This window comes from Cololabis saira, chromosome 2 (assembly GCF_033807715.1).
Source record: "Cololabis saira isolate AMF1-May2022 chromosome 2, fColSai1.1, whole genome shotgun sequence".
In the NCBI taxonomy this organism is placed as follows: Eukaryota; Metazoa; Chordata; class Actinopteri; order Beloniformes; family Belonidae; genus Cololabis; species Cololabis saira.
In genome coordinates, this window is record NC_084588.1 from 40,149,081 (window position 1) to 40,171,941 (window position 22,861).

The 22,861-nt window shown below is 43.4% G+C and overlaps 2 protein-coding genes across 2 annotated transcripts; one reads left to right on the forward strand and one right to left on the reverse strand.

The window, feature by feature from the left end:
- The first annotated feature begins 1,328 nt into the window (after nt 1-1,328).
- tm2d3 (TM2 domain containing 3) lies at nt 1,329-11,581 on the forward strand. The gene is made up of 6 exons (XM_061711045.1): nt 1,329-1,454; nt 2,559-2,660; nt 7,264-7,424; nt 7,558-7,732; nt 9,406-9,481; nt 10,318-11,581. Exons 1-6 carry the CDS (start codon nt 1,349-1,351, stop codon nt 10,481-10,483), a joined length of 786 nt encoding a protein of 261 aa, XP_061567029.1. The 5' UTR covers nt 1,329-1,348; the 3' UTR covers nt 10,484-11,581.
- Nucleotides 11,582-15,074: 3,493 nt separating this feature from the next.
- larp6a (La ribonucleoprotein 6, translational regulator a) lies at nt 15,075-20,841 on the reverse strand. The gene is made up of 3 exons (XM_061745501.1): nt 20,065-20,841; nt 17,554-17,752; nt 15,075-16,968 (listed from the first exon to the last, which is right to left on the reverse strand). The coding sequence occupies exons 1-3, from the start codon at nt 20,814-20,816 to the stop codon at nt 15,871-15,873; spliced, it is 2,049 nt and encodes a 682-aa protein (XP_061601485.1). The 5' UTR covers nt 20,817-20,841; the 3' UTR covers nt 15,075-15,870.
- Between the last annotated feature and the right edge of the window lie 2,020 nt (nt 20,842-22,861).

Below are 22,861 nucleotides of genomic sequence, written 5' to 3' on the forward strand. Positions count from 1 at the left end.
TCTTTCTTTTAAATTATACATACTTTAATTGGATGAACAAAGAGTGAGTAGTAAAAAAAGGGAGTAGTACAGATCCTAATTTATTGTACATTTTGGAGCTGAAGACAGAGTGAGTGACAGATATGTCGTATCCATTTTCACTCGCCGTGACTTTAGTTTAGTTTTAGTTTAGTTTATTGTTTTGCACAGTTTTAAAGATATAGCCTACAAGAAAATATCAAATATAAATACTAGGCCTATACGGTGCAGGAAGAGGCAAAAAACCCAATGGGCTTATTTGAAGCCTCCACCGAAGTTATTAAAATTTCACATGTTATAAAGAACACAAGATTAACATACAAAAACAAAAAGTATGACAACAGAAAAGTGATGGCAAACTAATAATGCAATATATAAATAATAAAGAATAAAGACAAAAAAATAAGTGTGTGTGAGTGTGCATGGGATATTGTTTTTACAACTTGTATTTACTCCTGAGGAAATAAGACTAATGGTAGAAATTATCATGTCACTATGAGTGAAACACAAAAAAAACAAAAAACATGGGTACATGTACAACAATACATTGGGAAAACAGTAGTGCCCCTAAATCTCATCGAAAATTGACCTCTGCAAGTGAGAAATTTAGGAGGATGAAGATCTGAGGATTGTCGAGTTGAATAAGAATGAACCTGGGAATTTGATTTAAAGTAGCGTAAGTCTTGAACTGTCCATGAATATTCCCTTCACTTTAATTTATCTTAGCCTATAAATAAAAACGCATATCTGAAAAATGTTCATATCATATCTGGAGTTTCTGAAATAAAGGAGTAGATGAAGCATGTAACTGTGATCGAGTTGCAATCCTAACAAAACGTTTCTGTAGGACCAGAATTTTGTGAAGAGTTGTAGGAAAAGTAAAGGACTGTCTCAGAAAATTAGAATATTGTGATAAAGTTCTTTATTTTCTGTAATGCAATTAAAAAAAACAAAAATGTCATACATTCTGGATTCATTACAAATCAACTGAAATATTGCAAGCCTTTTATTATTTTAATATTACTGATGGCTTACAGTTTAAGATTAAGATTCAGGATATTCTAATTTTTTTTCGATAGGATATTTGAGTTCTTTCTTAAACTGTAAGCCATGATCAGCAATATTAAAATAATAAAAGGCTTGCAATATTTCAGTTGATTTGTAATGAATCCAGAATGTATGACATTTTGCATTACAGAAAATAAAGGACTTTATCACAATATTCTAATTTTCTGAGACAGTCCTGTATTTTGCCCAAACTTCTGGTCAATAAAGGCGTAATTTCCCAGGTCCCGTGAAGGCAGCAGGCGCATCTCCTTCCGCAGCAGCAATGGCTGGAATCTGCCAGCGCTGCGGAGCAGAGCGAGGATGGTCCCTCAAACACCACGGGCTGGTCCTCCTGTTGCTCATGGACCTGGTCCTGCAGTCTGTTAGTGGTATGTTGACAAAGGTGGCTTCATATTTATGAGTATTTGTGAGCAGCTTTTGGTCGTTATTGCTTGACTTACATTTAGCACCCCAGGAGGCTAAAGGCTGATTTATGGTCTCGCGTTACACCAACGCAGTCCCTACGGCGTAGGGTGAGCGTCGCCGCGTGCCCTACGCCGTAGGCTCTGCGTCGATTTAACGCAGAACCATAATTCAGTGTTGACAACACTGGAGCTGCAGCATTTGTTTATCAAATATAGCAGGCTATGATGGTTTTAATTACTTTATATCTTTTTGTATAATAGAAACTAATTGTTAGAGGCCTGTGTAATGTGATGAGGAGCTTTTGGAGCCAATATTCTCAGGAAAGTAGCTCATTGAAGTAAAACTGTTTGGTAAAAACCTAAAGCATATTTATGCATTTTAATATATAATCAATTTAATATGTAACATATAATGTTTTTTGGGGGCTTTTTTTAATAATGAATAACTGTACTGTAACTTGGTTTTTTTGGTCTGCATATATATTGATTGATTGAAATCTTTATTTCGAGCATACATAAAAAAAAACAATTACACAAAACAACAAAAAAATAAATAAATAAACAGTCATTAAACAAAATCAAAGTAAAATAAACCTTCATGCCCGAAAAAGTAGGAGGAAGTAAAAAACTTATGAGGTCCTACCCCTTGTTTCAATTTTGCTTGAAAATAAAAATAAGAAAAAAATATATGCGCAAGCTTTACTACTTTATCAATTATACCTGTTATTACCTTATGAAAATAGTACAGCACTTCATTGCAATATTATTCCTCAGCATTATAAATATAAATATACTTGAGCATTATAAATATTATACCTGAGCTTTATAAATAAAGCTCTTTATAAATAATAATGGTTAATACCCAGTTTGGTAAAAACCTAAAGCATATATATGCATTTAAATATATAATCAGTTTAATATATAACATATAATGATTTTTTAAATATAATTAATAACTGTACCTTTTGTTAATTTATAAAATGCTTGGTAGTTTGGGGGGTTTTGGGTCAGGGTTGTTGGACAATGGGCTGAGCTCAGCATGTATCTTTGTATCTGGTTGCTTGTCAGGGTATCTGAGTTCTCCCCATGTTGGCCAGGACCCCCCCTACACCAGAGACGCCCAGCACGGCCCCATCATCACCAGCCCGGTGGTCCCGGCTGCAGCCTCAGGTAAATACCTGGGTCAGATTCACTTTTCATTGTTACAGGTGAATGTTTTAAGAGGCAACTGTAGGGTTCATTTGATATTAGAATTTTGGGACTTGTAGTCAAGACCACCTAAACCGAGACCAAGACCAGAGAGTATCAAGACCAGCACTTTTCCACTAGTATCGGCTCAGCCCGGCTCGGCTCGGCGCAGCTTTACACGGCTCCACTCGTGTGTTTTCGCACTGCCAGGGGAGAAGTGGGGGGGTTGTGGTGAAGCTGCTGTGATGTACTCGATTGCGCAACACCTTTGTTCATGTCGGTGCAGATGAGAAATCAGCTGGAGCCGGGAGCGGGTCGCTCTCGCTCTGACTCCCGCTTCCTGATTCAAACGTCCGACGGCCCCGCCCCCCGACCAATCAGAGGCGTGGAGGGTGGTGACGGCCCTGCCCCCCGACCAATCGGTGGCGAGGAGGGTGGTGACCTCAAAAATAGTCCCTGCTCAGCCCGCTATAGAACCTCACTGAAATGGTTACAGAAAAAAGTATCGGCTTGGAGCGGCTTTACCCGTCTCAGCCCTAGTGCGAAAGCGCAAAACGGGTAGAACCGAGCTGAGGTGGTACCAGTGCAAAAGCGCTACAAGACTAGTTCAGCTCAAGACCGAGACCAAAAAGAAACCTAGTAATTTCCTGATCCTGCGTGAGTTGTAGAACATCAGCACCATCCTGGTTCAGCTAGTTTCCATATGAGGTTGTTTTCAACTGCAGCACAATAACACAGAGAAGTGGATGATGATGTTGAACTCACTATAAATGTTTTCATCCATCAGCTGAGATCAGATATGTGTGGCGACTGCACTACCGCTATTTCTGCACTATTGGAGGATTGACTCCAGTGCTTCTAAGGATTGACACGACTACTAACTAGTCCCAAAGTTCTCTAACAGAATAACCAGCTCCAACACCCCCCTCCACCTCAGAACAGTAATGAATAGTAAATTGGACTTAATTTGGAGATGAAACCTCAATTTCAAATATTAAAGATACAATTATCAACTTTAAACTGCATTTTTTACCATTATAGTAGCCAAATTACACCATATATCAGCATCACTGAAATTGACCTGATGCTTAATTAATCACAATGATGTGCAGATATGATTCAAAAGCCAATGATGCCATATATTTATTCAAACAAGCCCATTATAAACACAATACTGTAATAAAATACAGACACACATGCACCAAAACATTAAATCAGATCAGCTAAATACAAAAAGTTTACAAAACTGTACATTAACAAGAGGAAGAAGTGCTGATCACCAGATTCTGTCACCTTGTTGAGCAACGGCATCTCAATGATCCGAGTCCAAGATCTGGAGAGACCGAGACAAGACCAAGACCACAAAAAGTGGTCTTGAGACCTAAAAGGCCAGTCACTTATTATTTATTAAACATTTTTTGCAGAAATTCATCATTGGTGATGGCAGATTGATTGATTGAAATGCTTTATTCAGTCACATCCCTATACAAACATTGAACACAAACATTATTGAAAAATAGTGACTGAAAAGGCACAGGCAGAAGCATAGTGCTTATATTAATGCCTGTCCTACATACAAACAAACAAACAAACAATAGCAAAACTAAACCAGAAAAACCAGAAAAGGAGGACCAATAAGGTTTACATATATAATAGTAAAGACATCTCCTTTTAGTCTCTTTCATAGCTTTTTGTACAACAAATTTACAAACATCACGCAAATTATATTTTGACTCATGTATTGAGAAAAAACATTGTACACAGACAGGGAGTAACTTTAATCTAACTTTATACATTATTTTATAATAAACCAAATCATAAAATTTCATAACATGGGATTTTATAAACAATGGATTTGTATGTTCATAATATCCCACCCTATTAATAATACGTATGGCTCGTTTTTGTAAGAAGACTATAGCATTTACTGTTGTCTTATACGTCGAGCCCCAAACTCCCACACAATACGATATATAAGGTAGTATTAATGAACAATAAATTAAATGTAGTGCTTTATGATTTAATATATTTCTGGACTTATACAGGATTGCTATTGACTTTGCAATCTTTCCTTTTATGTATCTAATATGTTGTTTCCATGTTAATTTACAATCAATAACAATAACAACCCCTAAGAACTTTATATCAAATACTCTTTCAATTTCAGAATCACATATTTTTAATGAATAATCAAAAGTATTGGTCAAAATCTTTCTGGATTTACATTTATTTTAGATCATACAGGTTTATAATCTTTAAAGCTTTCTTTTATTTGAGTCGTCCTGTAGAAAGGGTTACAGATATACAGGATGTTGTCTGCGTTTAGATAATTCATCTGTCCATTCATTCATTTTGGGAGTGTATCACCGGGCTCCACAGACATAAACAGAGGAACTTTGCACACTCTCATGTAAACATAATTGAGAACACCCTCAACTTGTTTTTGGACTGTGGGAGGAATCTGGAGTAACCGGTAAAAACCCCCAAAGCCACAGGGAGGACATGCAATTCCACCTAAATAAGACTGTGTTACGACATCAGCTCAAATCCAAACCAGGGACCTTTTTGCTCTGAGGCCACTGATGTCGCCACCCAAGCACTCTCATTACAACCTCTAACATAGCTTTAGTTACCTTAAATCTGAACAAGTTGACTCATTTCATACCTCGTCTTTCTGTCTCAGCGAAGTTTGGTCCACTTTCAGATTTAGACTTAGATTTTTCATACCTTGTTTCACACACACACAAAAAAAAATCTAGATTTTTGCTGTCCAGACTTTGTTGAATTGTTTATTTTCAAAACAACTAGAAAGGTTGAATGTTCTGGTCACCATATAGCCTTAAGAAAACACGAGTGAACAGTTTTAGACTTGATTCACATGAGACCTTTTTTGAAATGGCGTGTTTTGGGTCATGTGCATCAACAGCAACAGAAAACATATTTTTTAGAGACTATATTAAAGCAGGAGAATTGATTGAGGCTACAATACAATCCAGGATACCATCAGTTCAAAGCAGAAGCAATCTCAGCTACGGTGTTGGTGACATTTAGCTCCAGGGCATCGCCCAGATGGATGTGGAAAAAGATCAAGCACTATTATTACTTTTCTTACATTTTTGCTGATGGATTCCTGCACCACCAGTGCAGTGTGATGGTTACAGCGCTTAGTGCATGTGTATTGATAAAAAGCCACATGGGTTTTGATAAGTCTGTATTCATTAATGTGGCATAGCCACATGTGACCACATACTGAAACGACACAATTCTGGCTACATGCGTGGTTTCTCCATAAAACCATAAATCGCGCTTCAGTCGTTCACCCAGCACAGACTTCAAGATTCTTTATTTGTCATCGTTCATATTTCATAACAAATTACAGGGGCTTATTCGCAGGTGCTGGTCCTAATATAAGTGCAAGATAAGTAAAGAAAGAAAAAATATAAATTGCAAGATAAGTGAAAAAAGATGAGATAAGTATTAAAAAAAACGTATTTAATGCCCAGAAGATTTCCGTGTGATGGTGGTCAGATGCTTGTTTAGGAAGGTGATGGCTTTGGGGAAGATTATTATTATTAGGCGTATTTTCTGACACTGGTGAACGCTTCAAAAAGACATGAATGTTGTATGTTTCGGCTTATTCCCTCTTTTCTCAGGTTGCTACAGTGGAGCATCACAGTTTCTCAGATTGACCTTGTTTCAAAGCTTCACAACATTAACCATCCTGTTATGGTCTGGGTCAAATTGACCCATTTTTAAAAAGAAAATTACAAGTATTTTTTTCAGTAAATGTCTTCTCCTTGGCTTAATAAGTATAATCAGTATTCTAAAAGGAAAATAGTTAATTTCACATATTTGCAACTGCCTCTGCATGTTTGTATTACATAGATACTGTTTGGATCGATTTGATCCAGCAGTCATAGTTCTAGCTAAAAGGGGTCAGATAGGTCAAACTGTTTATTTCTTTGCAGCTGTGACTCATATTTCACCCCAGTTGCTCTCTCACATACAGACAGTCGTATCAAAAAATTGATTCATTACCGAGTCGACTTCACGCAAAACTCTTTGCAGGAAACGTCTTAAAGACGGTCTCACGACCCACAACAGTGGCAGTGACTTGTGCTTTTGAGCTGGTCAAACCCAGATCAATCCAGAAAAACATTCCTGAAAATGACTTTTTTAGAGTGTTTGGGGAGGAGAAGTGGAAATATCCGGATAAAATGCATTTAATGTAAAACATCAGCTATGCACTGAACATGCTGGTTGGAGGAACCCCAGTGAAGCATAGGGGTACGAGGGTGGTGCTTGAAATTAAAAAAAAAATTGTTGGAGACAAAATAAAAGTTTTTGACAATCATTTTTCATGGAAAACAAGTAAATTATCCCCAATGGAGCATGATCTTAAATATTTATTGAAATGATTTAGTATTGGCGGTAAATGATCCAAAAACAATTATTTCTTTTGCTTTTGGATAATTAAAGCATAAAGATTATTGCTGTTGCTGAGAAACGAATGTAAGAGGAGAACTAATTTTACTATTCATGGTAGATTCGGGTCCTGTAACTTGATTTTTCAATGTTTTTGCAGCGTCTCCAGCAGATGACGAGAACTACACATCCAAATGTCCCAGTCAGGGTTTGTGTAGCCGCCTTCCTGCTGACTGCATTCAGTGCAATTACCACCACAATTGCACCTACGGCAAACAAGCTTCCTACACCTGCAGACCCAAAAAAGGGGTTCACTGTATAGTAAGTAGCAGTTCATGTTGTGTAAAATGTGAAATATTGTCTTAACCTGGTTTATCTACGTGTTAAAAGGCCAGTTAGGGAATTTAACATGACAGTTTCCTCATTGTGACGATTATTTTTTTTCTCTTTGCAGGGAGAATCAGGGCAGCACCAAATGAACTTCTCCCTCTCCATCACCTGCCAGTTCTGCTGGCAGCTGGACCCGTCCCAGTACCGCTGCTCAAACTCCACCAACTGCATGACGGTGTCCTGCCCACGCAAGCGCTACAACGCCAGCTGCGACGTCTTGGACCACGTCCATTGTTTAGGTGCGATAAACCGCCCGGCTGGGAATCCTGGTAAACACACGCTGGTCAAAGATGGGCACTTCTCCCGTCCTTTTCAAAACCTCTGATTTCCATCTTACGCTCACCATTTACCCACCGCCTATTTCGTCTACAGCAGAGATTTTAACCTTTTATCCATTTGTGGTGAATACAAGGTAATTTGAGTTCTTTTCAGTCTGGCAGATACCCTTTTTATTGGATGTCTGAGTCATGCAAAGGGTGCCGTCTCCAACTCTGTATTCAAAATATAAATGGAAATAAAAAGCCTATAATGACCTCTTTTTAAGGATGAGGCTGAAATAAACCTGCATTATTCCCTAAGTTTCTCTGCGCTCAGTGCAAATATAAGTAAACCCCCCGATGCCATGACAAAGCATAAGCACAGCCCGTTTTCAGGAAGGCACCGATCATTTTTCTCTGCCGCTGCTCATCTACCAGCTATGAAAAAATAAGTGCCGTCAGCTTTAGTACACGTGTTTGAGCAGGCAAACACTTTATCTCTTTGAAGCAGTGCCCACAGACGAAGGCCGATGAGTGGAAGGCCACCGCTGGTGCAATTAGTTTTTTCAATGATTTATCCAACAGAATATCAGAAGGTTCAGCGTGACTGTGTGGGGAGAGAAATGCTTTGAAAAGTCTTTGCCTACATGTTCACTCGCAAACTGGGCTTCTGTTGTTGTCGTCTTTGCCAGCAAATGCTTTTTCCTGGCTTGCCTCCCACATGGGTCAATTTTTTTTATTTATTTATTTATATTTTTCAGTTTCTTTCTGATTGTAGATGCAGCGGAGCAGTTCAGCGGTACCTTCACATCTTGGGAGAAATATTTAGGGTTGTTGGAGATTCCAGTGTGCAGATATACGAGTCTGGACAATCATGAAATCTGCACAGATTACATGTTTTCCTGAGAAGGTTGTGCATCAGATCGTGAATAAATGTCCCTCAGTAGGTTCATAAGCATTTAAAACCTTTTTCCTGGAGGTCAAAGTGAGTAAGGAGAACACGAGAGCTCAAACAATCAGGTTTAAAGGCTCTACTCGTCTCTTCAAATGGGTCATAATCAATAGGCACTGTTTCTAATTTAATAGATTTCAAGGTGTGAGATAATGCTTTTTCAATGTAGCTGATGTGTTTCTTCATTCATTTATGAAAATTACAAAAAAAAAACATCAGCTATGTGTGTAATTTGAAAATCTCTATTAATGGGGAGTCAGCTTTTTTTAGTGTCATTTATGAAAGATTATATAAGTTATAGTGTTAAAGGCTTTAGTGCAGGTCCTCCCTGCAGGACCCCCCCAAAATACAGTATCTAAATAAATAATTACAAGGGTTTTTAGTTCCCCCATGAGCCACATTCACGGTCCAGACTCTGATGTGTTTTGATATTGATGTGGTGATATTTTCTAAGTGATACCAAGCACATTTGCATAATTCCTACCCACCGGCGGGTTTGGCGCCGCTTCAAACGAATAACGAGCAGCTATCTTGGACTCCAGAGCCGGAGCAGACTGGGCCTTTCATTAACGGGTCTTCCCAGGGACCGGGGCTAAAAGGAAGCGTCTCAGATAACACGCAAGACCGAACGCAACACCATCTCTTTAATTTGAACCTCAGGGTTCTCTCCTGCATGCTTTTTAAACGTCTCTTTCTTCTGCAGGAAGAAGACGGTTTCAGAAACGTTTATTCTGTAACTGGACCGGCGGATACAAATGGTCAACAGCACTTGCACTCAGGTAAACCCGTCACAGGTATTTCAACAATTGTGGGTGCTCTCCAGAGGTGTCAAAAGTATTCACATTCATTACTCTGGTAGAAGTATAGATACTAGAGTTTAAAAATACTCCTGTTGAAGTATCAACTCAAGTTTTTTACCCAAGTAAAAGTATAAAAGTACTGGTTTTAAAACTAATTAAAGTATAAAAGTAATGTAAGGGGAAAAAAGCCATTAAGGACAAAAGCCATTGAAAATGAATGCATCTTAGTATAATGCAAATATATTAAAGAACCATATATGTGTACTATTGAGCATTAACGTGTTTCAGAGAGCAGAAGATATAAGATATTCCTTTATTAGTCCCACAGCGGGGAAATTCGCATATGATGACTAGTTGCCTATTAGTATTGTAATGGTGCAAAAAGTCAAACTTCAGAGGCATGTTATCATTTATCCTAACCTTTATTGGAATGTACATCCAAGTTTAGTTGCAGGAATCTGAGGGAACGGATGTAAGAACAAAACTGGACAAGAACATCTGAAACAACCACAACCAAATTCACTCTATCCGGATGGAGCAATTTAACTGGATAGTTTTTTTTTTTTAAAGGCTGAAATGAAATAGAGTAACGAGGCTGTTTTTAAAATGTAAGGAGTAAAAAGTACAGATAATTGCGTGAAAATGTAAGGAGTAAAAGTAAAAAGTGGTCTGAAAAATAATTACTCCAGTGAAATATAGATAGCCAAAATTTCTACTTAAGTAAGGTAACAAAGTATTTGTACTTCGTTACTTGACACCTCTGGTGCTCTCACATCGTGTCTGACTGTCTGTCTGTGTCCTGTTTTCTACTGCAGCATCACTCTGGGTGGTTTTGGGGCCGATCGGTTTTATCTGGGCCAGTGGAGAGAAGGCCTGGGCAAACTGTTCAGCTTCGGAGGCCTGGGCATCTGGACTCTGATCGACGTGCTTCTGATCGGGGTCGGCTACGTGGGGCCTGCCGACGGTTCCCTCTACATCTGAAGCAACGCTCCGCAGACACAGCCGGTTTGTGATCTCTTCCACCTCAGACTGCTTCCTTCAGAAGAGATTGAAGATCGAGATGCTGCGTTCTCTCGTCTGCCTGTCCAAGCTCTCCGCTCAACACGTCTCCATCCCATCTGCTACGGAGACGGAAGTGTTTTCCTGCTCACGCCAGCGACGGCTCTGCCCACACAGCCCCCGGATCAACCCCAGTCCTCCTGTTGAGATTCTGCAGATGGAGCTGTGCAGGAGGACGAGCAGCCAGTGATTATTATGTGTTTCCAGTTGGTTTGATCCTAACTGGTGGTTAAACCCCGTCATGCTGACAGACAGCTCCGGCTTCCTGTGGAGCGGCGCTGTCTCAGACTTCCTGTCACCTTACAACACACATCGCTCCTTTAATGCAAGGAGGATGCATTAATGAGGGTCAGGTGGTTACCATGACTACTGAGTGTTTGTTTTGGTGTTTTTTTGGGGGGTTGAAAGGAATTTCTCTGTCTGAAAACACAAACATGCAGAGGGGCGTTTATTTTGATGACACTTGATCCTGAAAATAAGTTCAACAGTTATTTTGCATGTTCCTTAAATGTTTCACGCAGTTGCTGACTCGACGCGATGACAAGGTCTCGGCCGCTGCAGAGCGGACCGTATGGCCTTTCACAGGCTCATGGCAGATTCTTGTAAGTTTTAAGCCGATGTGTTATATAAGAAAAAATGAATAAGAGCTACCGGTAGCAAAGGACAGGGAAAACGTATACTCACTGTCATCACTTACCGCAGCACGTCTTATTTCTGGAAATGCACAAATAATCCGTGTTCATGATAAATACAGAAATCCTTCAGAAACGGTGCCGGTGTGTGTTTCACTGGCAAACGGCACTTACTGGTGATTTCCTGTGTTGGAGATATTGGAGATATCCTCTGCTGATCATTTCCTCGAGTCGGCATCCTTCTTCACGTTGTTAAAAGTGATGCGTACTGTAAGATGTTTATTTGAGACCACCCACCTGACGTGTTCTATGTCGGGTGCTTTTTTCTGTCTTTGGACTGTAAATATGTTGTTTTTAAGTTGCATAAATAAAAATGAAATGTATAAAACTTGAGTATACAGTGGTCATTGTTTCCATGGATTCCCGCTACCATCAGGCCTTTAACCCGTCAACAGAGAGGTCAGATGATAGCCACACAAAAATAAATACACAACTCTCAGGTGACGAGTGTTTTATTTCAGAGATAGACGAGTTGCTGGAGAGCAACTCGCAACAGCTCGAACTCGAAGCTCTATTAATAGTCTGGGTCATTGTCATAAATGTCTGTGCTTTTTCTCATGTTTTACACCTTACAAACACCAGGAAACTGGACCATATTACACCGGTCATGAAATCACTACACTGGCTTCCAGTGAGTCAAATGATAGAGTTTAAAATCTTACTGCTGGTCTACAAAGCACTGAATGGTCTTGGACCAAAATACATGCTGGATCTGTTAGTTCCCTATGAAGCTCCCAGACCCCTGAGGTTCATCTGGATCTGGTTTGTTGTACATACTGACAAAATAAAAAAAATACCTTATAACCTGTGAATAACTGAATGCCCATTCCTTATATTTTGCAGATCAGCCCTGCACAATTTTACAGTTCTCAGGAAAATACTAGAACCCAAGACGAATCCCCTGTATGTGAAAACATTCTAATTTTGATTGTTATTGAACATAGAACTCTACATTTACATTTGTATCATAACAATTCTGTCTCTCTTGTCGGACATCCCTCCTCGTCTTTCAGCTCACGCCAGCGAGTGAACGCTGGGCCAATGTTTATTCTTGTCTGGGAATTTAGCTTGTTACTCTCCCGCTTTCTTTTTTCGCCTCCTTCGATAAAACTTTTATTTTCTTCGGTTTTTCGTTGCTTCGGCCATGATACCAGCTTCTGCTGAGCTCTGTGCTCCACGCCCCGCCCAGCTTTGTATCGACTACGAATCGGGGAGGAGGGGGAAGTGACGTATGCCGTAAAGCAATCAAAGCCGTAAAAATGTGTAGTTTTTTAGTGTGGCAGGGTTCCTACCATGCTCCTCAAAGTTACATAGTGCCAGTGAAGGCGATACAGACCCCTCAGACCATGACCGAAGTGTCATTAAACCTGTTGTAAGTTGATGTACCATCACAATGACTCTGGAAATATTATATTAAGGTGGAAAAGTTACATAGTGCTGCTTTAACTGAAGCGTACTCTTAAATTAAATACTTACCTCCTTTACTCTACTGCCATTACTTTTTAACAACTTGTGCTTTTTATTATATAATCTCTTATTTTATTTGTTATTTACTGTTTAATCATGTCTTGCCGCTTTTAATGTTGATATAAAGCACTTTGAATTACCTTGTGTTGAATTGTGCTATACAAATAAACTTGCCTTGCCTTTACTCAGCTAGTGGAGGCGGAGGCCTGTGTGTTAACCGTGACAGGAGGACGGGGTCAACAGGGCAATGCCGTGGCTGAGAAACACTCCCCTCCCCGATCTGTTGCTGCCAGAGGACTCATAGTAGCTCACACCCGACGTCTTCATCACGGTGACGGCTGCTGCTGCAGTGACCCGGCTCTGCCAAGTTTCTGCACCGCTTCCTCACACACACACACTCGTGTTGCATCATAGTAACCGAGAAAAGATGATTTCCTTTCTAGTAAGTTCCTGTTCGTGTCGACTTTTCCAATTGGCTGCTTTACCGGGGGCGGGGGGGGGTTGTAAATGTTCTCCACCCTGATTCTAGTTCCTCAGTTTTGACACCACCCACTCAGTCACTCCAGCTCCCACCCACAGACTGATGCAAGTGGATGCCATATTCTGCACTTGGAGATGAGATTTTTTCTTTTCTCCTTTTTTTTCTGTTTTAAATTCAAAGACCTGTAATTTAGGACAAAAGGCTTTGTGACCATGAATCAGCAGGAGTCTCGTTCTGGCTGTGACCCTCCAAGCATGACTTTGGTCTGTCTGCGTTGATGCACACGGCTCAGAAAAACGTATAATCTGTCAGATAATAGTTCATATTCATGTCATCTGAGTACATAATTACACGGGGCCTTTTTAAAACCCTGTATTCAATGACTGGCAGGAATAATTACACTGTGCACATAAAAGTTGAGAAGTATGTTCTTCTCTCCCAAAAAATGAAGTTTAATGACTGCAGCTTAGAAAATTATCTGAACAAGTAAAGTTTGCAACAAAAAGACTTAATAAATGACATTTAATTCCTAAACCAATGCTCGCTGCCCAATTACAAATAATAGCCAGGATGCCATTTGGTTTCCCCGTCCTTTCTTTCTTCATATTCACATCTGCGGTAAGTATGAAAACTGCCTTTAACAGTAATGACGGACACTGCATTCATCCCGCCGACGCCTGATTCTGATCCGACCACATCCATTAATCCCCCGACTCTTCGTGACCTCTCAGACACACATGCTCACGACTTCCTCATTCTGAATTGCTAATTGTGCAAAGTGGAGGAGAACAAAAGTGTATTCATCTCTTTTATGTAATCCCTCTTAGTCCCCATCACTTCTTGGGGGGGGGCTTGAAGCGTGGGCTCCAACCCTCAGCATCCAAAACCGCCTCACACCTACAAGAGACAGTTTATCTAACAAAGCATCCGACAAACAAAGCTGCCACCGCATGACTTTCAAAGTCCAGCAGCTCCAACTGTTTACTCCTCTCCATCTGCATTTGGATCGTTGCTAAGGACGATGTAATACCACCCGAGGACATGGCACAAATTATAGAGCATATTGAAAGCGTTCACATTTCAGTTTTTGTTTTCCGACGCCGATTCACAATGGGACAATTATTTTCACACTAATCAAAGAGAGAAGGCCTATCATCGCTGAAGTGAAAACAAAGCTTCAAAATTACCTAAATTAAACCCAATTGACCAAGTTTTAACCCCATTTTTTAATTATGTAAATCCATTGTTGGCAGTTTTATTGTAATCCAGGTGTGCAAGCAATTTTGAGATTGGCCCACATGTGCCAACTATTCAATGAGACGGAGCGTTCAGGGTATATTACACCGAAGAGACAATTATAAACAAATATGCTGTGTGCACGCTTCTATACAGCAGCCCCCAAAACGGCAGAGTTCAACATAAGACGATACAGCTGCGGATCACGTCTTCAAAATCTCATCCAATGCAAACCTCCATTCAACTGAGGACCTGGGGGGAAGTTTGGAAGCTGCACGTTTGATCAATTTGACCAGCAGATCCATACTTTGACCAAAAGCTGCACATTTGAAGTTGATTAAGACCCAAGACGGCCATTCGGCCTCACTACAGCTGATCTGAGGACAGTCGCATGCCAGAAAAAGCACGAAGGAAACCTCACTGGAGGAGTTACACTTGTCAAATTTGTGTTTTGCTTTTTACAGGTAATAAAAACAGTGGTCACTACTCTGCAATCAGTGCAGCTCATTCCCACAGGCCAAACACACAATTATGCTTTCAAAGTGTACGGGTGCTGCTCGTCTCACCACATTAATGCCACTTCACCTGGTTACCAACGGAAGGGAGGAAGAAAATAAAACAAAAAAAGTCAAGTCTGTTGCAGTTTCAGTGATTTATTCGTACAATAGGTCTTTAAGGTACAAATACCCCAGCTCAGATGTAAAGGCAGGACTGTTCTGCCCGACCTGAACATCCCTCAAACCTCACTGTGAGAGCTTCCAATGAGAACATGTCAAGGAAAGGAAATACAAATAAAAGAAAACAAAAAGGCTTAAAAAAATAAATAACGCAGCTACATGCCAAATAAACACGGGGCCTGACCAGACCCTTACCAAACGCCAAAGCATACTGAAAACTAAAATAAAAACTCAGAAGCAGAATGTCCAACCTTTATGGCAACGGCGCGATTCCGGCCGCAGTTTGAACGGCATGTGGAAACTCACACGAGACACCGAGAAGGCAGATGGCGATACTGCTATTGAGCCCGTGTGCCTACGCCACTCACATGTTATACACCAGACGATGACGGCGAGCTTTTACGCAGCAGACAGGACACTTGGAGGTGAAGTTGCTTCACCGGCTCGCCCAAAGCTGGAACAAGTTCAGGAGGTACAAGGAGGCAACATGGTCCACTTTCACATTGGTGCATGTGGTTTTCTCTCTCTCTCTCTCAAAAAAAGCCGTGATCAGTTTTTACATTCACTCAAAATTTTCCCAGTTAGTTTAAATTCCCCCCTAATGTTACCATGGTAACGCAAAAAATGTTGTATAAAAATATAACAAAAGACTGAAAACTGATACACTCGACAAAAATATATCTACACCGTCTCACGTCGGAGGATGGAGGGGGGGGGGCTCGAGGTTCCTGTACATCCTTTCAGATCTGGGGGGCGTCAAGTCTGGGTGGCAGCCGACTTGCCCCTCTCGGCCACGGCGACCCCGTGGAAGCCGCGCGTGCCGTCGGGCCCCCGCGGCAGCCGGGTCACGCCCGGCGGCAGCCCGTCGGCGTTCTGGATCTTGCGGCCCAGCATGGGGCTGCCGACCGGGCTGCTCTCCTGGGACGCCACCTGCTTGCGGCGCTGCACCCACGGGCTCCCCGACGGCGTCAGGCTGCTGTCCGAGGAGTAGTCGGCCCAGCGCCGGCCCGGCTCGGGGCTCAGTCGGCCCTCGCTGGCCAGGGGGGACTTGTGGGGGTGCGGGGACTTGCGCTGGGTGCAGGGGCTGGCCCGCGGGCTGGACCAGGGGCTGTTGCGCGGCGACATGCCGGGGCTCAGGTGATTGTTCTGGAAGCCGATGCCCGCCGTGGTCGGGCTCAGCTTGTTGCAGGACTGGGACTTGCGGGCCAGCCTGGGCGACGTGGGGTTGCTCTCCGTGTCCGAGGAGCTGCAGGCCGAGTCGTCGCCGTGGTACTGCAGCTCCCGCACCCGGCTGTTGAGGGAGCGGCTCTTGCGCATCCCGCCCTCCTCGCGCGGCCGCTCCTTGGGCACCTTCTTCTTGGGCGGCTTGGTTCCGATCAGGACCACTTTCAGCCCGAGCGAACTGGTCCCTCCGTCCTCGCTCCCCACCGCCTCGTTGGCCTTCACGGCCGCCTCCACCTCCTCGAACTCCACGATGGCGCATTCCTCCACGCCCAGCTGCGGGTAGCGGCCGCTCAGCCGCTTCAGGTCGGCCGGCAGGTCCTTCCCCGGCTTGAGGACCCGCACCGAGGCGATGGTGCCGTACGTCCCGAAGGCCTTCAGCAGCAGCTTCATCAGCTGCTCCTGCTGGGTGGCGCCTCCGTCTCCGGGGCCGTTGTCCTGGGTGAGGGCGGCCAGCTCGGGCCAGCGCTGCAGGTCGCTCAGCAGCAGCATGCGGCTGGGCAGCGACTCGCTGGCGAAGACCGGCACCATAGACTTGCGCCGCACCTTACGGCCCTCGTCGTTCAGCTCCAGGATCTTTGAGTTCTTCAGAGCGTGAGACGTCGTCCTCCAGTCGCGAGTCAGGTGCTTCACCTGCAAAACGGTGTATTTTAAAACACAAGAGTAGATTTCTACAACCTAAAGATATAAAAAAGGGAGCATTGAGGAATACAACTTGCTTTTCCAACATCCCTCTAATCATTCAAACTTATGCAAGAGTCAGTCAGAGCTGAACAGGTTTTTATTTGCTCATCTTCATAATGAGCCTCAGATTTCTATAATTTAAACATCAGCATGCTTTAACAGATTTGTTATTGTGGCTTAAATAGATTGATGAATAAGCCATAACACATTTCCATGCACGAGGCTGAAGTAGCACCTGCTGCTGTGAATCAATGTGAGAACACAATGATGCAGCAGCCACGCAGACACTAATAATCACTGCTCTCATCTCACGAGCCGCCGTGTCAGCAGAAGTCACAATTTAAAAAAAAAAAAATCCAGGTTCCCATTTGGAAAAACTTCCGACTTGCTTTGAATATTCATTTTCAAATCATTAAAAATATCACAAATTCAGTTACTGCACTTTACTTAGTTATCAGATTAAAGCCAAGAAAAAGTCCAGCATCATTAAAAGTACAGCGTGCATATTTCAGCGTGTTCCTGGAGGCCACGTACCTTTTTGAAGGAGGTGAGCAGCTTGACGCTGACGAAGCCGAGCTTATTGCGCCGGACATGTTTGAGCAAGAAGGCGTCGTGCTCCAAGTTCTCGTCCGACATGTAGTACTCAATCTGAGAGACCAGCTTCTGGCTGAGCTCCGTGTCCGGGGGCTGCCAGCTCTCCTCCTCCACCTCCCCTCCGCTGGTGCCTGCGCCGCTGCGTGGGGGAAGACGACATGGCATGAGCACAAAAATCATACTCGGTAAATGTGCAGTAGTTGTAACAGTTGGTGGTTTTCAAACACAATAAGCCTGAGGCTTACAAGTTGCTGGTGGAGACTCGTCCTGCCATTCCCTTACGCATCACGATTGACTGTTTGCTTCCCTCCCCTCAGATTTTCCTTGCGAGAGTGTGCAGCCACGGACGCCTCAGCGCCAGACCTTGTGTCCAACAAGTCCTGAACCTGCCAAGACCTCTCCATCTGAGAGGGCGCCAAGTCACAGACTCTCCCTCCCACTAGGAGTATGGCGGTTTCACCACATCCACATCACACGGTGGACCAGAACGCTGCATATCTGCGGCCTGCACACCTCAAAGTTGAGGCGGTGAGGCACTGCAGTCCTTGCAGACTGGGAGTGAGGGTCTGAATGAAATTTTGCGGATGACTCATCACCTCCCTCCATCCCTCCCTCATCCATCCCTCCCTCCCTCCCTCCCACACCCATCCACAGCTTTCCAGCCGGCTGACCACACAGCTGGCACGAGCCCACATCCTCCCCGGGAGGTCAGACAAGACAACCCGGAGCATTAAAAAGGGAAGACAAGAAAATAAAAATACATAAATAAGGTCAAAAGGGATTAATTGGGGAGGGAAAGGATGGAGACAGGAGTTAAGTGGTCCACTAGTCTTTGAAGGAATGTGGAACCACAATAACCTGAAAGTTTCTGGGCTCCAATGGTACCTGGAGGCGTTTCAACATGCATGTGTGGAGGAGAAGATGAATTACTAGGAGCTGTGACATCATGCTGTTAAGGTGCGACCTGCAAGTAAAACAAAACCCTCCCCTCCTCAATCCTGCCATCCCTGAGTCACTCTGCGCTCAGCAGCCGGAGTAGGGACCTTATGGGCCGGCGGGATAAAAATAGCTGCCGTGACGCAGGGGGAATGAGATTAGAGGGAAGGTGCCGTCCTCGGGCCGTCTCAGGTGTCTGTTTCCAGCCTTGCTGCTGCCGCACAGGTGGCCAAACACACCTCACACCCGAGCCAAGCCTGGACGCACGCCCGGCGCATCCGCCGCCAACATCCCGGGGCTTTAAAAATAACTGTTATTGTGATACACCTGTCGGAATGTGGTAATGTTTATTGTTCTTCACACTATTATAAGCACTACTAGTGATGTCACTGAACCGGTGTTCTGCCAATCCTTGCTACCCGTTTTATTGCCACGCCCATCAGTTCTTGCACGATGTAAAGTATGTAGAGTATTTGATCCTTCAAAATACACTACCCATGACATGAATTGCATTACACTTTGTGGACATTATACGATAAAGAGGGGGAAAAAAAGCAATTCTATCGCTTTATTTATTTGATATTCATTCAGTCATTGGCCTTTATTTAGCCAGGCAGGTCATTAAGAACATTCTTATTTACAATAACGGCCTGGCAAGAGACAAGGACCACTTGGGGGGAAAAGGGATGTGGGCTAGGGACTAAAACTGTCAAATTGTAGCTTTACAAAAAAGAAGAAAGCCATTAGGTATTATTTTTTGGCAAAGCAGCAGAAATTGGCAGAACACCGGCTGGTGCCAAGTAGCGATGGAGAGATAACGGTGATTTATGGTTCCGCGTTACACCAACGCAGAGCCTACGCCGTACCCTAAAAAATTACCCTAGAAAAAAGTCGAAATATCGAGATTCATTTTGAAATACAATTTGAAGAATAAAGTCGAAATTTCGTGAATAAAGTCGGAATTTCGAGAATAAAGTCGGAATTTTGAGAATAAAGCCGAAATGTCGATTAAAGTTGAAATACAATTTCGAGAATAAAGCCGAAATTTCAAGAATAAAGTTGAAATATAATTTCGAGAATAAAGCCGAAATTTCGAGAATAAAGTTGAAATACAATTTCGAGAATAAAGCCGAAATTTCGAGAATAAAGTTGAAATACAATTTCGAGAATAAAGCGGAAATTCTAGAAGTTGAAATACTATTTCGAGAATAAAGCGGAAATTTCGAGAATAAAGTTGAAATATATTTCGACATTAATCTCGACATTTCGACTTTTTTCTGGAAGTGCATAATGAAAAAAATAAAATAAAATCTTCCTCCTCTAAAATATTTGTATTTTTCTCCTGTCTAGCCCTAATATTCTTCTGTAGATGTTGCACAGCAGTGGGGGGGATTTCAAAACACTACGCCGTAGGGTCTGCGTCGATTTAACGCGGAACCATAATTTAGGCTATGGAGAGAGACGCCCTTGTTTCACCTTACTACCCGGGTTTAGGAGGCGTGTTTGCTCCCTCACCTCGACTTGTCGTGCCTCCCGACCTCGTCCTCGCTGCAGCTGGCCCCCAGGAGGTCCATGAGCCCGGAGGAGCAGCGGTCCTCCTCCGGGTCGTCGTCCTCCTCCGCCGCCTGGATGGCCACGGTGATGGTGACGGTTCCCATCACCTCAAGCTGCTGCTCCACGGCCATCACCTGCTCGGTGCCCGGCTCCTCCGGCTCCGGCTCCTCCCCGGGGCTCCCCGCGGACCCGCTCATCATGGAGGTGCTCCGGCTCCGGCTCGGTCCCTCCGGAGGCTCCGGCCAGTCCCCCCCTCCTTCCTCCCCGGAGCGTGCGCTCCGGCCGGCGTCGAGGGCGGTGCGCGCCGCCGCCGCTCGCCGCGCCTTCGGGCCGCAGCGGCCGCGCAGGAAGAGCCAGGGGGCGGCGAGGACGCGCTCCACGCACCGCCACGCACCCCCGATCCACGCACCCCCGATCCACAGCCCAGCCGGCGGCTCCGCGGGGTTGGCGGCAGCAGCAGCCGGCGAGACGCAGCCTGGCCGCGGAGACACTGACGCGCTGCTGCTGCTGGAGCGTCGCTGCGCGTCTGCCGCGTCTGCCGCCTCCTCCGCCGACACTTCCTCATATGTAAGAGGCTTTTCTCCGCCTCTGAGCCGAGCTCTGGGATTGGGCCGCTCACTCCTCCCGGCCCAGGCGCAGCGGCTCACGCACGGCCAGGAGGGAGGCAGGAGGAAGGACACGCAGCGCAGGAAGGCGTTCACCAAAGCGTGCATTTTTCTGCATTTCGTCGCTCACGCTCACACACAAAACACGGGTTTTTTCTCGAAGACCCCGCGGGTCTGGCGAGGCCGTCTCTAAGTAGGCAGCATGTGCACGTGTTCCGCCCCTAATTAGGCGAATTGCCTGGCCAAGGACGAGCCCTGCACTAACACTAACGCCCCTAATTGGATAATAGGCTTGGAAAAGCGTGGAAGCTGCAGCTGTACCTGCAGCCAGTACAGGAACACGCACCTGATTCAGCCCGGATTCTGAAGCAGATGTTTACGGAGGAGTGTCAGGGCCAGGCAGGAGAAAAAATATTTGAGAGGGGGAGATTTTTTTTATCGTGCACTTCGAGAAAAAAGTCGAAATGTCGAGGTTAATGTTGAAATACAATTTCAAGAATAAAGTCGAAATTTCGTGTATAAAGTCGAAAATTCGTGAATAAAGTCGAAATTTCGTGAATAAAGTTGAAATACATTTCGACTTTTTTCTCGAAATTGTACTTCAACATTATTCTCGACATTTCAACTTTTTTGTCAACATTTCGACTTTTTTCTCGTCATTTCGACTTTTTTCTCGAAGTGCATGATGAAAAAAATAATCTTCCTCCTCTAAAATATTATTTTTATTTTTCTCCTGCCTGGCCCTAATACAGCAGTGGGTGGGGGGTTCAAAGGTCCAGCTCAGTTTTGCTCAGATTAACTAAAGTGTGTTCAGATAATTAGATTGAAGAACTGTCCCAGTCCTAGTTACCCCCCTAAACAACAACAAGGCACTGTAATGTAATGCACTTTATAGCACTTTTCAACAGCTTTTCAGTGTGCCAAAGTGATTTACAGCAACTAATAAAAAGGAGGATAATTAAAAGAATAAAAAACAATCAAAAACAATAAGATACAACAACAACAAGGCACTGTAATGTAATCTAATGTACTTTAACTATACACCACTTTTCATCTGCCTTTCAGTTTGCCAAATTGATTTACACCAAATAATAAAAAGTAGGATAAATAATAACAATCAAAAACAATAAGATACAACAAAAACTAATAAGATAAAAGTCTCATCACACTACTGGGTGTTAAAAGCCAATCTTCACCAGGGAGGTTTTTAGCCTAGATTTAAAAAAGATTTTAAAAAGATTTTAAAATTCTTCCCGACTGCAGCTGGCCTCGTCAACAAGGCCCCGGACCCCCCTCTCCCCCGTCCACCACAGACCGTCCCCCCACTCTACGTTACATTAACGTAAAGACTCCACTTCTCACCTTATGCATAACATTAACGCACATCCTAGGTCACTTTTGTAGAGATTCATTACTCCGGCCCTTTAAAACCAACATGTTGTACATTTTTTCTTTTAATATTATTTGTTCTTTTGTATTGCACCAATCACCACAACAAATTCCTTGCGCGTGTTAACATACTTGGCAATAAACTTCTTCTTGATTCTGATTCTGAAACGCCGAGGTCAGAAATAATCCACAATAAACAGTGATTGTCTTTTCTGATTTGCTTTTATCGAGTTATTTCCCTCATAAAATATCTCTGCTGGTTTGCGCTAGCAGGCGAGCTCACAGCTGGTGGGCAGTCTGACTCACTGTGCACCACATGCCACGCAGGGCCCCCGATCTGCACACTGCAACATGGGGATGGTGAGAGGGAGAGGCCCTGCCAGCAAATAATCAGCAGGCTTTTAGTTGCTTATCGCGTCCTTATCCTCTCAGACCAAGTGACGGCCTGCCAGCCTGCTCGAGAACTTTCCTTGCTTTGAGAAGCAACACTTCTCAGGCCGGCTCTGTTTTGATTGTGTGAGTTATTGGGAACCAGCAGATTCACACTGTTAAGAAACTATAGATCTCGCTGTCGTCACTGTACACGGAGAGGAAAAATAAATCTGCAGACCACTTCCTCTTTGGTGCAGAATGGCCATCTTCACTTCTCTCCCCAACATCTATTCATCTGTTCTCTCTCCTACATTTGTAAATGAGACTAAATCTGTTCAGAATTATTACAAAAAAAGAAGTGTGAAGACAGGATGTTTCACATTACAAGGCTG